This window comes from Temnothorax longispinosus, chromosome 1, assembly GCF_030848805.1.
Source record: "Temnothorax longispinosus isolate EJ_2023e chromosome 1, Tlon_JGU_v1, whole genome shotgun sequence".
In the NCBI taxonomy this organism is placed as follows: Eukaryota; Metazoa; Arthropoda; class Insecta; order Hymenoptera; family Formicidae; genus Temnothorax; species Temnothorax longispinosus.
Window position 1 is genome coordinate 17,136,592 of NC_092358.1, and position 12,645 is coordinate 17,149,236.

At 34.6% G+C, this 12,645-nt stretch overlaps 1 protein-coding gene across 1 annotated transcript; it reads right to left on the reverse strand.

The window, feature by feature from the left end:
- Positions 1-225: 225 nt before the first annotated feature.
- On the reverse strand, positions 226-2,083 carry LOC139812441 (uncharacterized). Its single transcript, XM_071777266.1, has 2 exons — positions 464-2,083; positions 226-366 (listed from the first exon to the last, which is right to left on the reverse strand). The coding sequence occupies exon 1, from the start codon at positions 1,427-1,429 to the stop codon at positions 479-481; it is 951 nt and encodes a 316-aa protein (XP_071633367.1). The 5' UTR covers positions 1,430-2,083; the 3' UTR covers positions 226-366; positions 464-478.
- Between the last annotated feature and the right edge of the window lie 10,562 nt (positions 2,084-12,645).

A 12,645-nucleotide genomic window follows, 5' to 3' on the forward strand; every position in this document is an offset into this window, starting at 1 on the left:
AAAAAATGTAAGTACAATCATTTTTTTTTCACTCGCAAACAGACGGACGCGATTAATGTTTTGTTTTGTTTATCAGACACAGATGTATAGATGTCATCAGTGAACTACAAAAAGGAGTAATTGATAAAACATTAATTGAAATTGATAAAATGGAAATGGAAGCACAAATAATTTGTGCTAAAATGGCAGAAATTAAAATTCCTGGAGCTAATCCTACAAATGATTCGATGGACGCTTCTACAAGTGTTGGTGACGAGGATGAGACCGTCGACTGAATACGGCGCTATGATGTAGTGTAGTAGTAGTAGTTGTAGAGTAGTGGGTGGTTCCACTGGGGAGCCCCTGACGGCGCGCGGTATAACGTACCTTTGTAATGAAAAAAAATTTTTTTTTGAATAAACGTGTATCTTGATAAAAGAATATAATAATAAATCTTTTTTTCAAAAACATTATTAAGACGTACATATTCGCGATATATTTAAACGCCGCTCCGGCCGCTTTCATGTATGACGTTCCTCGTCTCCTTCGTAACCCCGGGAATCTTCCTCAAATCGTCCGCCGCTTGATCCAATAACTGACGCACTAATAGTCGCTTGCGATCCGTACGCGACAAAGTGGTCAGGATCTGAGATCGCAATTTCGCGTATTTCCACCAATCACGTCTCTTCTTGTTCGCGATATCCTTGATGTCGTAGACGTCCAGACGGATCAACTGTGATCTGATCTCCCCGGACGACCTCACGGTAAGCATCCGTCGATCTTTCATCTTCGATATATGCTGCGGAATACGATCGAGATCGCGACCAGACTCCATCAGGTCGAACAACGCGTCGAGCCCGCCACCGCTGCATCCTGCCCCCTCCTCCTCCTCGTCTCGCTTCTCCACGCTGTACGAATGATCCGTCAAAACCGCGGAGGGGATATTCCCTCCCGCACCGACGGGTAAACTTTCGACGTATCTGTCGTGATAATTGATCCATTCGAAAAAGGTATCTTGTGTTATTAGATCACTCACTAATGATGAATACAACTTCGACGAAAGTCGATCACGAATGAAATTATACATTTTATTCACGGAACAGGTAGGACTCTTAGGACTTTCCTTCAGCCACAATTTATGGAGCTCTGTCAGCACGCTCTTTATGTTGCTGCCCTCGCGCATACGACGTACGTCGCAATCGGTTCGCTTCTGATTCATAGTCGTCAGGTACTTCGAGACGCTTGCGAGCAACAGTCTCAAATTCTGCGACGCCAAACATTCAGGATTCCAAATTTTGCGCAGCAGATCGAGCAAAGCGAAACTGACCGACTCGATATCCGTCGAGGTGCGTTCGACTTCTACGACCTGATCCTCAAACGGCTCATCCAACAACGACATTAGAGCTTCCTTATCTTTCATTTGACTCTCCATGGCACTATTTCTCTCCATACAGATGTACCGCGCGAACTACGAGCATCAAAGTTCTCGCACCTTCACAAACTTCAAACTGACGATATAATTGCGCGAGGATTCGCGTTGTCTCGCCCTTATCGCTCGGCGAATGTCAATAGGACAGAATTCGCGTTCTTCTCGCGCTTATATAACGCCCGATAACGATTTGACGGCGGATGTACGGGGTCAATAGGGCAGCAGATAACTCTGGAAATAGCTTTGAGAGATAACCGCGATCACGCAAACGGAGACGATCTCCGATGACGTCGACGAAATGTCGCGTACGTTGAAAGTGTTTATGCAACACGTGCATGGAAAGTGCCCCATTACGCACGCTACGCGTGCGTGATAGACCACTTTCCAGGCACTTGCAACATAAAATAGGGAGTGTAAGCCGTGTGTAAAGATGAAAATTCCCGGGTGCGGTTACCGCACTCGCCTTCGGCTCGTACGTAAACTCCACACCCGGGGATTTTCATCTTACCTCACTTGTTACACAAATAACTATTCTGTCCGTACGATTATTGCAATGTAGATTTCAGTAGTTATTAAAATAGAAATAAACACGATGCGTGCGCGGTTGGAAATATAGATGACGCGTAAGCGTCCGCATTGCGAGTCGAGGCGCGAAAGATCTCCGACGACGACGACGACGATCGATTGTCGTGGGCCGTCGATCGATTACCGACGCACCGCCGTCGCGACGGGGGATCCATCCGCGGAGAGGCGCCTCGGTCGCGTGAGGGAAAATTCGGAGTGGCCCCCCTCGCGCCGCGCCGCGCGAGAAAGGTAGCGCCCCTCGCAGCCCCCCTCTATCCCGGATTAGAAAAGCAGCGGAGGGGCGGCCCCCGTCTGCCGACGCCTTCCCCTTGCCCACCCCTATGGCGGCCCCCACGCGTTTCGCTTCCTGCCCCCGACCCGCCGTCAAGTGCCCCGCGGGTCCAAATCCCCTATAGTATCCCTACTATTAAAAAAACCGGTTTCCAAAAAAATTGGTAACCAAAAATAGTACACTTTATAGCACTCCCCGAGAAATTCTACCCCTACTTTATATATAATTCTTTGAAATTCAATCAATTATTTCCCGAAAAATTGAAAAAATTAAAGCTTCCAAAAAGATCGGCAACGAAAAATTATACACTTTATAGCACTCCCCGGAAAATTCTACCCCTGTTTGATCTATAATTCTTTGAGATTCAGTCAATTATTTCCCGAAAAATTAGAAGAATTAGAAAAACCGGTTTCCAGAAAATTGTAACAAAAAACTATACACATAGAGTGGCACTCCCCGGAAAATTCTACCCCTATTTCATATATTTTTGGTAAAAATTCGGTTCAGGGGTTTGGGCTGGGCGTTGATGAGTGAGTCAGTCAGTCAGGACTATCTACTATCTAGCGAAACCACTGCCAAGGGAACGGGCTTGGAAAAATTAGCAGGGAAAGAAGACCCTGTTGAGCTTGACTCTAGTCTGGCACTGTAAGGAGACATGAGAGGTGTAGCATAAGTGGGAGATGGCAACATCGCCGGTGAAATACCACTATACTTTCATCGTTTCCTTACTTACTCGGTTAGGCGGAGCGCGTGCCCCGAGGGCTTCGTGCCCCGGCGGTCACGGTGTTCTAGAGCCAAGCGTGTCAGAGGGACATCTTCCTTTATATATATATAGATAGATTTTTAGTAAACATGGCGTTAAGGGGGCCCACTTCCGATGATTTTGAATTTAACATATATTGTCAAGGACACCCTCCCGAGTAACATGCAAGTGATTTTAGTCCGGAGTTGCTTTATATTAAAAAGTTATTAACAAATAAAATTTGAAAAATATAGCAGCTATTTTGAGTATTAAAAGGCATAAATGACTAATATATATGTCGAAATAGTTTACGCATACACTTTGAAACCGATCACGCCTTCGGCGTATAGATTATTGACGTGCTTTAAAAGTATTTAAACAAGAAACATTTAGGTATTATTATCGACCAATTGGCAATGTATACAAAACGCTGCGACGTTTCGACCCCTGGATCGGGTCCTTTTCAAGCAAATCTAACTGACAAACAATTCAAAATTAAGTGTTTAAATTTAATTTTAACTTTAAACACTTAAATACTTTTAAAGCGCGTCACTAACCTACATAAGTTAGTTGACGCGCTTTAAACACTTAAATACTCTTAAAACGCGTCACTAATCTATACGCCGAAGGCGTGATCGGTTTTAAAGTGTAACCGGAAACAGACAGGGACTACTTACCACGCGAAACGAGGGGCCACATGGCTTCGTGGCGCGCTTTACAAGCTCGTTTAAATAAAGGTGTTATTAAACAAGATAAGGTATGCCCATTTCTACCAATGTAGATTAACTTCTAATCTCAGTTTAACTTACTTTGTATCTTTTTTTAACTTTTAAAACCAGGAAAAGATGACAGGTAAGTTAAACCAAGATCAAAATTAACCTGCGTTGATAGAAATGGACATTATTCGATCATCTGTGTGAATATTTGTGGCGATATACAATAAACGAGCTTGTAAAGCGCGCCACGAACCTATGTGACAACTCGTCTCACGTAAAAAGTGTATGCGTGAACTATTTCGACATATATATTAGTCATTTATGCCTTCCAATACTCAAAATAGCTGCTATATTTTTCAAATTTTATTTGTTAATAACTTTTTAATAAAAAGCAACCCCCAACTAAAATCACTTGCATGTTACTCGGGAGGGTGTCTTTGACAATATTTGTCAAATTCAAGGTCATCGGAAGTGGGTCCCCCGCCATGTTTACCTTATTTTTCGAAATGTGTCAAAAAACAAGTGCTATTCAAAATGATACAAATTATTAAAATCTGGTCAGAAATTTCTTCTTATAACTTATTAATACCAGTTTATTCTGACTGTTTGATTGAATCTGTTTATATCTAATAGTTTCTTTTTTAATTATTCTGACTAGGCCAACGGAATGTCACAAAGCCTTTAGAATCTTATTGAAATTAATATAATATTAATTGGATTTCATCGAGTTTTTTCAGCAGGGATACCATGTAAATATAGAAGCATAAATCTATTGCTTCAAGCGATGAATCAACTTTATTTATTAATGTACTTATAGTACATTATTAACGGCAACATACGTGGCTTCTAATGCTATTAACTGTGTAACAAATATTGGTATTGGTTGAAAAAATAAAGAACCTGCGGTCCTTAATTCTTCTTTCTGTACTAGGTAATATATCTACTGCTGTCTGAAAATATAATTTAATAATTATAGTAATTATAGTATTACGCAAAGAAAATGAGAATGGGACAACACAGGGTGTCCCATTTTAACTTACGAGGGACCTTCAAGCTAAATTTCCCAAAGCATTAAGGCGCGCTTTTCAGAAAAGCTCGAGAAAATCGACTTTGAAGAATTCCGAGCGCGCTATGTACACATAATTTTAATTTTAATGTAAAATTTATCAAATCCATGCTAATTAACAGATATTTCTCTGTCATCACAAAAGTTTGAAGCGAACCACGTGTATCAAATCATAAAGATTGCATTAAAATTAAATTTATTGTACATCACCAGCTGTTCTCTCCAATCTTTAAGAACATGATTCGATACGCGTGGTTCGCTTCAAACTTTGTGATGACAAAGACATTTTTATGAACGTCAATGAAGTATGTTTTCCAATAGATATTTTAAAAAAACTTTGCGCCTGTAAAATATCTGCGTTCGTACGGTGTACTAGATGCCGTGAAACTTACTGTTTCCTTTGCTTTTACGATATGAATATTATCCTGGTTCGTGCAATATTGACGTGTAAAACGACTGTATACAATATATTTTATACTATATATTTCATATCATATAATTAACTTTTAAAAATTAAACAATATTTTTATTAATATCATTTTTGCGCTGTATTTTCTTGTAATTTTAAAAAATATAAAAGTATTTTATTTCCTACCTGACGTTTTTCATTTTTGTACCAAAATTTTAATTTATTATAAGTATTCGAATTTCAAAATTACTTAAATACAAAGTACGATTATTCAAGCGAGTGGCAATTTAAAATAAGAAGATGTAAGTTTTTCATTGAAAACGATGATTAAATATCTGTTAATTAGCATGGATTTGATAAATTTTAAAGCGCGCCTTAATGCTTTGGGAAATTGATGTCCGGGTGATGAACCACAAGTACAGTAAGTATAAAAAAAACAAAAATCCGTTAGCCTGAAGGTCCCCTTGTTAGACACCAAAATATCTCGAAAACAATGCATTTTCGAAAAAAATGTATGTAATAAAAGTTGCAGGGTTTGAAGAAAGCCATCAGATGAGCTGACTAAATTTTAGGTCCGGCGCCCACTTTGGACCCAATAAAATTCAACTTGATTTTCTTTAATGGAAACTCTATTTTTTATTATACCATCTTTTTCTATTAATTAATTTGAACAACTTTTATCTGAAACATTTTTCTATTTGCCTAATACTTTTTGAGATATTCAAAGAAAACGTGGTAACTTTTTCAATATTTAGCTTATAATATCTCGGTAACTGTTCATTGATGGAGGGAAAAGTATTGCAGGACTTATTGACTTAATTTTGTCTCAAGATATGCTGTTGCAATAGTAATCCAATTTTTAAAAATATTTGTGTATGCATCTCTTTGGAGGTTTTTTATATACATAAATGACACAACAAATGATTATTTTAGTTGTACGTTACGTCGCGGTGACGTGCGAAAGGTGTAACAAATAGGCCGGTATTCATAGACGGTTCTTATTTCAAGACCATCTTAAGTAATGTCTTAAGATGCTATATATAATACAGCTCTGTAATAGGTTCATAACATCTTAAAATCGTACTTAAGACGGTCTTAAATATAAGATCCGACTATGACTACGCTATGACTACGTTTACACGTAACGCGGCCAGATTTACGCCAAAGTTATAACATCAATGTAACTATTGACGTTAAATGCCGTGCAAATACTCTTTTACGACGAAGTTATTACATCAATGTAGTATGTCGATGTAGTAAATTAGTTTCATTATGAGCCGATCAGCTCAAATATACTATTTGATACGCGTATTAAGAGATCGGTGTAACCTAGGCCAGTGCTGTCAGATTAAGTGTCGGATGTCGGGTTATCCGATAGATGGCATCCAATAGGATCCGTTTCTCGTATTTAAAATATGACGAACGATGATATATAACACGATATATAAATGACGGAACTGCACAACTTGTATTAGTTGTATCGTGAAATCTGCTTTTATATAATACTAGAACATTACAAGCGCGCGATACGCGCGCGCCATTTAGCTTTTTTTCTATATCATTACACAAAACAACATTTGCAACGCTATTGTTCTTTAATAATAACACATTAAAAAAAATTTAGCGGTATATACATAACAACATGACTTCCAAATGACTTTGTACAGAAAAATCTTTATTTTAATTATCTTCATGTTTTTTGCAACGATATAAATACACTTTGAATAATTAATTAAAAACATATATATAAAAATTAAGATATGAATTTTCCGTAACATCTATTAATGCTCGTATAATGGTCTTACTTTTCATTATAGCCTTAATTAAAAACCTCAAAAAAAATACGTACAATTTTTATATACAAAATTTTTAACATGCTTCTTATCTCTTTGATTACGAAAGTGAATTCTTAACTCTTCGGTCCCGCCTCTCTCTCTCTCTCTCTCTCTCTCTCTCTTTCTCTCTCTCACGTTCTCTGTTTCTTTTTTTTTCTTTCTCTCTGCCTCGACTTTTCTTCTTTTTCTTTTAGTTGTTATCTTTAACTTTGTCATATCCAATCTTGGAGAACGAAGAAATTACGAACACACACGCTATCACCATCTTCATCGTCGACGAATTACGCACAATATAAGTTTAATTATTATTTTAAGGCTTACCTCCCTCTCATTTTCTCTCTCTCACCTCTTTTCTCTTCCCCTCCCAGATAGCACAGTTGATCTTTATGAATTCATAAAGATTAGATTCAGATCTTTTTGAATTCATAAAGATCAGCTGTGCTATCTGGGCTCTCTTCCCCTCTTTCTACCTCCCTTTCTCTCTCTCTCTCTCTCTCTCTCTTTCTTTCTCTCTGTTTTCTTTTTTTTCTTTTTCTTTGTCTCTCTCTACTCTTCTTTTTTTCCTTTCGTTTGTATCTTTATCTTTGTCATATCTAATCACGGAGAACAAAAAAAAAATTACGAACCCACACGCTATTACCTGTGTCATCGTCAACGAGTTACGCACAATATATGTTTAATTATTATTTTAAGGCTTACTCGTCTTTTTCTTCTCCCTCTCTCTCTTTCTCTTTTTCTCTCTTTATCTCTCTCTTTCTCTGTCTCCTTCTTTTCCTCTTGTTCATCATCTTTAACTTTGTAATATCTAATCAAAAAGAGTAAAAAATTACGAACAAACACGCAATCATCATCTTCATCGTAAACGAGTTATGCACAATATAAGTTTAATTATTATTTTAAGGCTACTCGTCTCTTCCTTCTCCCTCGCTCTCTTTCTCTCTCCCCCTCTTTCTCTTTTTTTCTCTTTATCTCTCTCTTTCTCTGTCTCCTTCTTTTCCTCTTGTTCATCGTCTTTAACTTTGTAATATCTAATCAGAAAGAGTAACAAATTACAAACAAATACGTTATCATCATCTTCATCGTAAACGAGTTATGCATAATATAAGTTTAATTATTATTTTAAAGCTTACCTCTCTCTTTTTATCTCTCACTTTTTCTCTCTGTCTTCTCTTTTTTTCTCTCTGCCTTTTTCGACTCTTTTCAATCCAAACACATGATAATCAGAGGGAGCAAGGTCAGGGCTATATGAGAGATGATTTAAGATCTGAAATCCTAGGCACCTAGCATCCTAGGCATCCACCGTGCACACAACTTGTGATACTTGAGAATCTCCGTGACAATAGTACAAGATACGTTCTCTAAGAATGTATTTACCCTGCGCGGGAGTTTGAAATGCCTGGGGTATTTGTCTCGTGAAATATGAAATCTCAATTTTTGCTCTGTTACTTTTTAAAACATTCTTATTCATTTTTCTTGTCTTTTTTCTCTTCTATAAAATATGTACTGTGAAATATGAGAGAGAGAATAATATTATACTATAATTAATATAATCTAATATACTAATTAGTTTTTATATATCCTTTAACTTCAACGTGCTAATATGTAATTTATAATATTATCGAAAAAGGATAGCATATTGACTTTGCAAAAATTTAAAATTAGTAGTATCTATTTTTAATTCTCCTTTTTTAATATTTACAATTGTACATAAAATTATAATCAATTATAAGTATTACCATATACATTTTATAAAACTATTGTAAAGTTCATAAATTTAATTACCTATGCATCTAACTTTAATATATTTATAGTTTAAGATATTAAAAATTACCTCTTTTATTAATTTCTACCACTACTGCAAGTTTTACCTTTTACACTTAATCATCTATTATATCTTGTTCTTTTCGAAGACAATCAATACTGTAATGCATATGAATAATATAATATCCATGATGTAGTACATTAAAGTAATTAGCAATACATATATATACATATCGTAAAGAACCATATACTAATTTGTCTATAAATACAATATAACAAACTTATTTACTTTATAAAATAATTTTCAATAAAAATTTGGCACAAGTAAGGCTCACACAGAAAAATACAGAACGTAAACAGTATAATTTAAGCAGTAAGCGGATCAGTCAATTCTTTCATCTTTTGCCCACGTTTATTCACTCTCCTATTCTCTTCCTCTTTCCTTCTTTCTTTTAAACTCTCTTTTTTCCTTCCTTCTTTCGTTATTTCACTCTTTTCTTTTTTTAATCCAAATACTTTAAATCTCATATTATGTCGTAGATTCATCTATGTATAAGATATAACCTTATACAGTATCGTAAAACATTTGTATATGTTGTACACAAAACATGTTATAAGCAATGTTAACAGGTGGGAAACAAATACTTCTCACTGAAAATAAAATATAACACAAAGTATTATTTTTAAAAAATTAAGAATAATAAAAATTATAAAAAAAGTAAAAACGTTTTATAAAACTTATCTGGAAAATAATCTTGAATACATTCAAAAGGAAAAGAGAAATATTTGTTGACGTAGCAGTAAATGCTAAAATATTTAAATGTTTAAATGCTTGAATACAATGCATGAAAAATGTAACGTTGTATAACAACATGACTTTTAAATGACTTTATACAAACAAATCTTTTTATTTAAATTGATTTTATGTCTCGCAAAGATATAAATACATTTTTAATAATTAATTTAAAGTCTCGAAAAATAAATTTAATAATTAATTGAAAGCTTCAAAAAATGAAAGAGAGAAACTATACATATAACTCATTATATACGAAATTTTTAATATGCCTATTATCTCATTGATTATAAAGGTAAATTCTCAACTTCTCTCTTTCTCTCTCTCTATCTCTCTCTCTCTCTCTCTCTCTCTCCCCCCTCTTCCCCTCTCTCTGTCTGTCTTCTACTTTTTCCCTCTCTTGTTCGTCATCTTTAACTTTGTTGAACACATCTAATCACGGAGAAAAAAAATTATGAAGAAACACGCTATCACAATATTAATCGTCGACGAGTTACGCATAATATAAGTTTAATTATTATTTGAAGGCTTACCTCCTTCTCTCTTTCTCTTTCTCTGTTTCCTTCTTTTTCTTTTTCTCTCCTTATCTTTCTCTTTCTCCGTCTACTTATTCTCCTCTTGTTCATCATTTTTACTATATCTAACTTATTTACTATATCTAACTATAATCTAACTTTGTAATATCACACTATCATCATCTTCATCGTAGATGAATTATGCATAATATAAGTCTAATATTATTTTAAGGCTTGCTTCTCTCTCTCTCTCTCTCTCTCTCTCTCTCTCTCTCTCTCTCTCTCTCTCTCTCTCTTAAAATTATTGTTTATGTATGCTAGTTCTTACAGATATTTTTATGTCGTTATTTTGCCATTTTGTATCTTTGCCCTTCAGCCTATGCTTGGGCATATTAAATATATATCAAATCAAATATCTCTTTCTTCTTCTTCTCCTTATTTTCTTTTCTCTCTGTCTCTCTCGACTTTTCTTCTTTTTTTCTTATTTGTCAACCTCAACTTTGTCATATCTAATTACAGAGAACAAAAAAATTACTAACACACACAATTACTAACACAATCACATCTTTATCGTCGACGACTTACGCACAATATAAGTTTAATTATTTTTTTAAAACTTACTTCCTTCTCTTTTCTTCCATCTTTCTCTCTTTTTTTCTTTGTCTCCTTTTTTTTCTCTTGTTCATCATTTTTAACTTTGTAATATCTAATCACAAAGAATGAAAAAATTACGAACGAACGCTCTATCATCATCTTCATCGTAGACGTGTTACGTATAATATAAGTTCAATTATTTATTATTTTAAGGCTTACCTGCCTCTTTTTCTTTTTTCTCTTTCTTTCTGTTTGCTTCTTTTCCTCTTGTTCATCATTTTCAACTTTGCGATATCTAATCGTGAAGAATAAAAAAATTACGAATGAACACGATATCATCATCTCTATCGTAGACGAGTTACGCACAATATAAGTTTAACTTCTTATTTTTATTATTATTTTTATTTTTATTTTAAGGCTTACCTGCCTCTCTTTCTCTCTCTCTTTTTCTCTCTTTCTTTCTCTGTCTTCTTCTTTTCCTTTTGTTCATCATTTTTAACTTTGTATAATAATATCTAATCACAAAGAATAAAAAAATTATGAACAAACACGTTATTATCTTCATCGTAAATGAGTTACGCACAATATAAGTTTAATTATTAGTTTAAGGCTTACCTCTCACTTTTTCTCCCTGTCTCCATCTCTTTTTTCTCTTTTTTGACACTTTTCAATTTGCACACACTGTCTGCACTGAGCGCACACGTGCGTATATATGCTGTCTCTTTTCAATATTCTCAAACGTCATCGGGTTTCAAGATTGCCGGCCATGCATATATTTCTCTCTCTTTATACGTATCTTTATATAACCTTATGTAGTAGTAATTTTACTACTGTTGTGTGCACAAAACATTTGTACATACACAAAACATATTGTTATAGCAACATTTATGAAAACCGTTAATATAACTGAAATAAGAAGATAACACAAAGTATCTTATGTAAAATAATAAAATACTAAAAATTATAATAAAAACATTATATAGAATTTATCTAAAACTTATCTGAAATTTTTCGATGACAACCGTTCACAGACGCGCGCTGCGCGCGTTATTTAGCTTTTTAAATTTTATACTTTTTATTATAACTTATTTTAACTACTATTTGATTTTTACTACGTTACACTATTATACTCACACGACAATACGCTAACGTTCAAACTGTCAAAACACACTCCGCGATGACAGTTCCTCACGGGATGAAGCAAGCTACGGCGCGGCAATCAATCGAGATAACCAATCAGCATCGCGGTAAAAAGGTAACAATAAATTCGACTATCGACTTAACACGCCTTTTTTAAGAGTGGAAAGTGTGACACACTTTTGGATTGATGTAACCTTATTTTAGTTAATGGTACTTTTATTTTTAAAGATTGCATGATAATAATTAAATAAACACAAAACATGAAACGAGTAAATAGATAAATAAATATGTAGTACATATGCCAGGTAGCAGAGTGATGTTAAATGACGTATTAATAACGTCTAGGGATATATTTTATATAAATCCCATTTTTTAATTAATTATAATTTTGTATATAATTTTGATTTTCACAATTCTCTATGTTATTGAAATGTCATTAAGACGTTACTAAAAGGCCAAAAAGGTTATAAAATCACGTCTTTTTTACGTCTTGAAATGTTGTCATCAATCTGTGACATTAGTCTGCCATTTTTTCGTTATTTTGCTTCCTCATAGAAAAAGCTTTGTTTTCGTAAATTTTGTATATAAACCTTTGATTGCGTATAAAGTTAGGTTTATTCAACAAAATTTAAAAGAATTATATATGTATGAAATAGGGGTAGAAAAAACTAGAGAAAAAATTGTTTTTTTGAGTTTTTGATGCCAATATATTCAGAGTGTTCTAAAACGTCGAAAAATTGCGTTAAAAATACTGTGTGTGTGTGTGTGTGTGTGTGTGTGTCGCAAATTTTGAGATATCAGGATGAATTT

Coding starts and splice junctions, on each gene's coding strand:
- LOC139812441 (XM_071777266.1), bottom strand. CDS start 1,429: ATGGAGAGAAATAGTGCCATGGAGAGTCAAATGAAAGATAAGGAAGCT.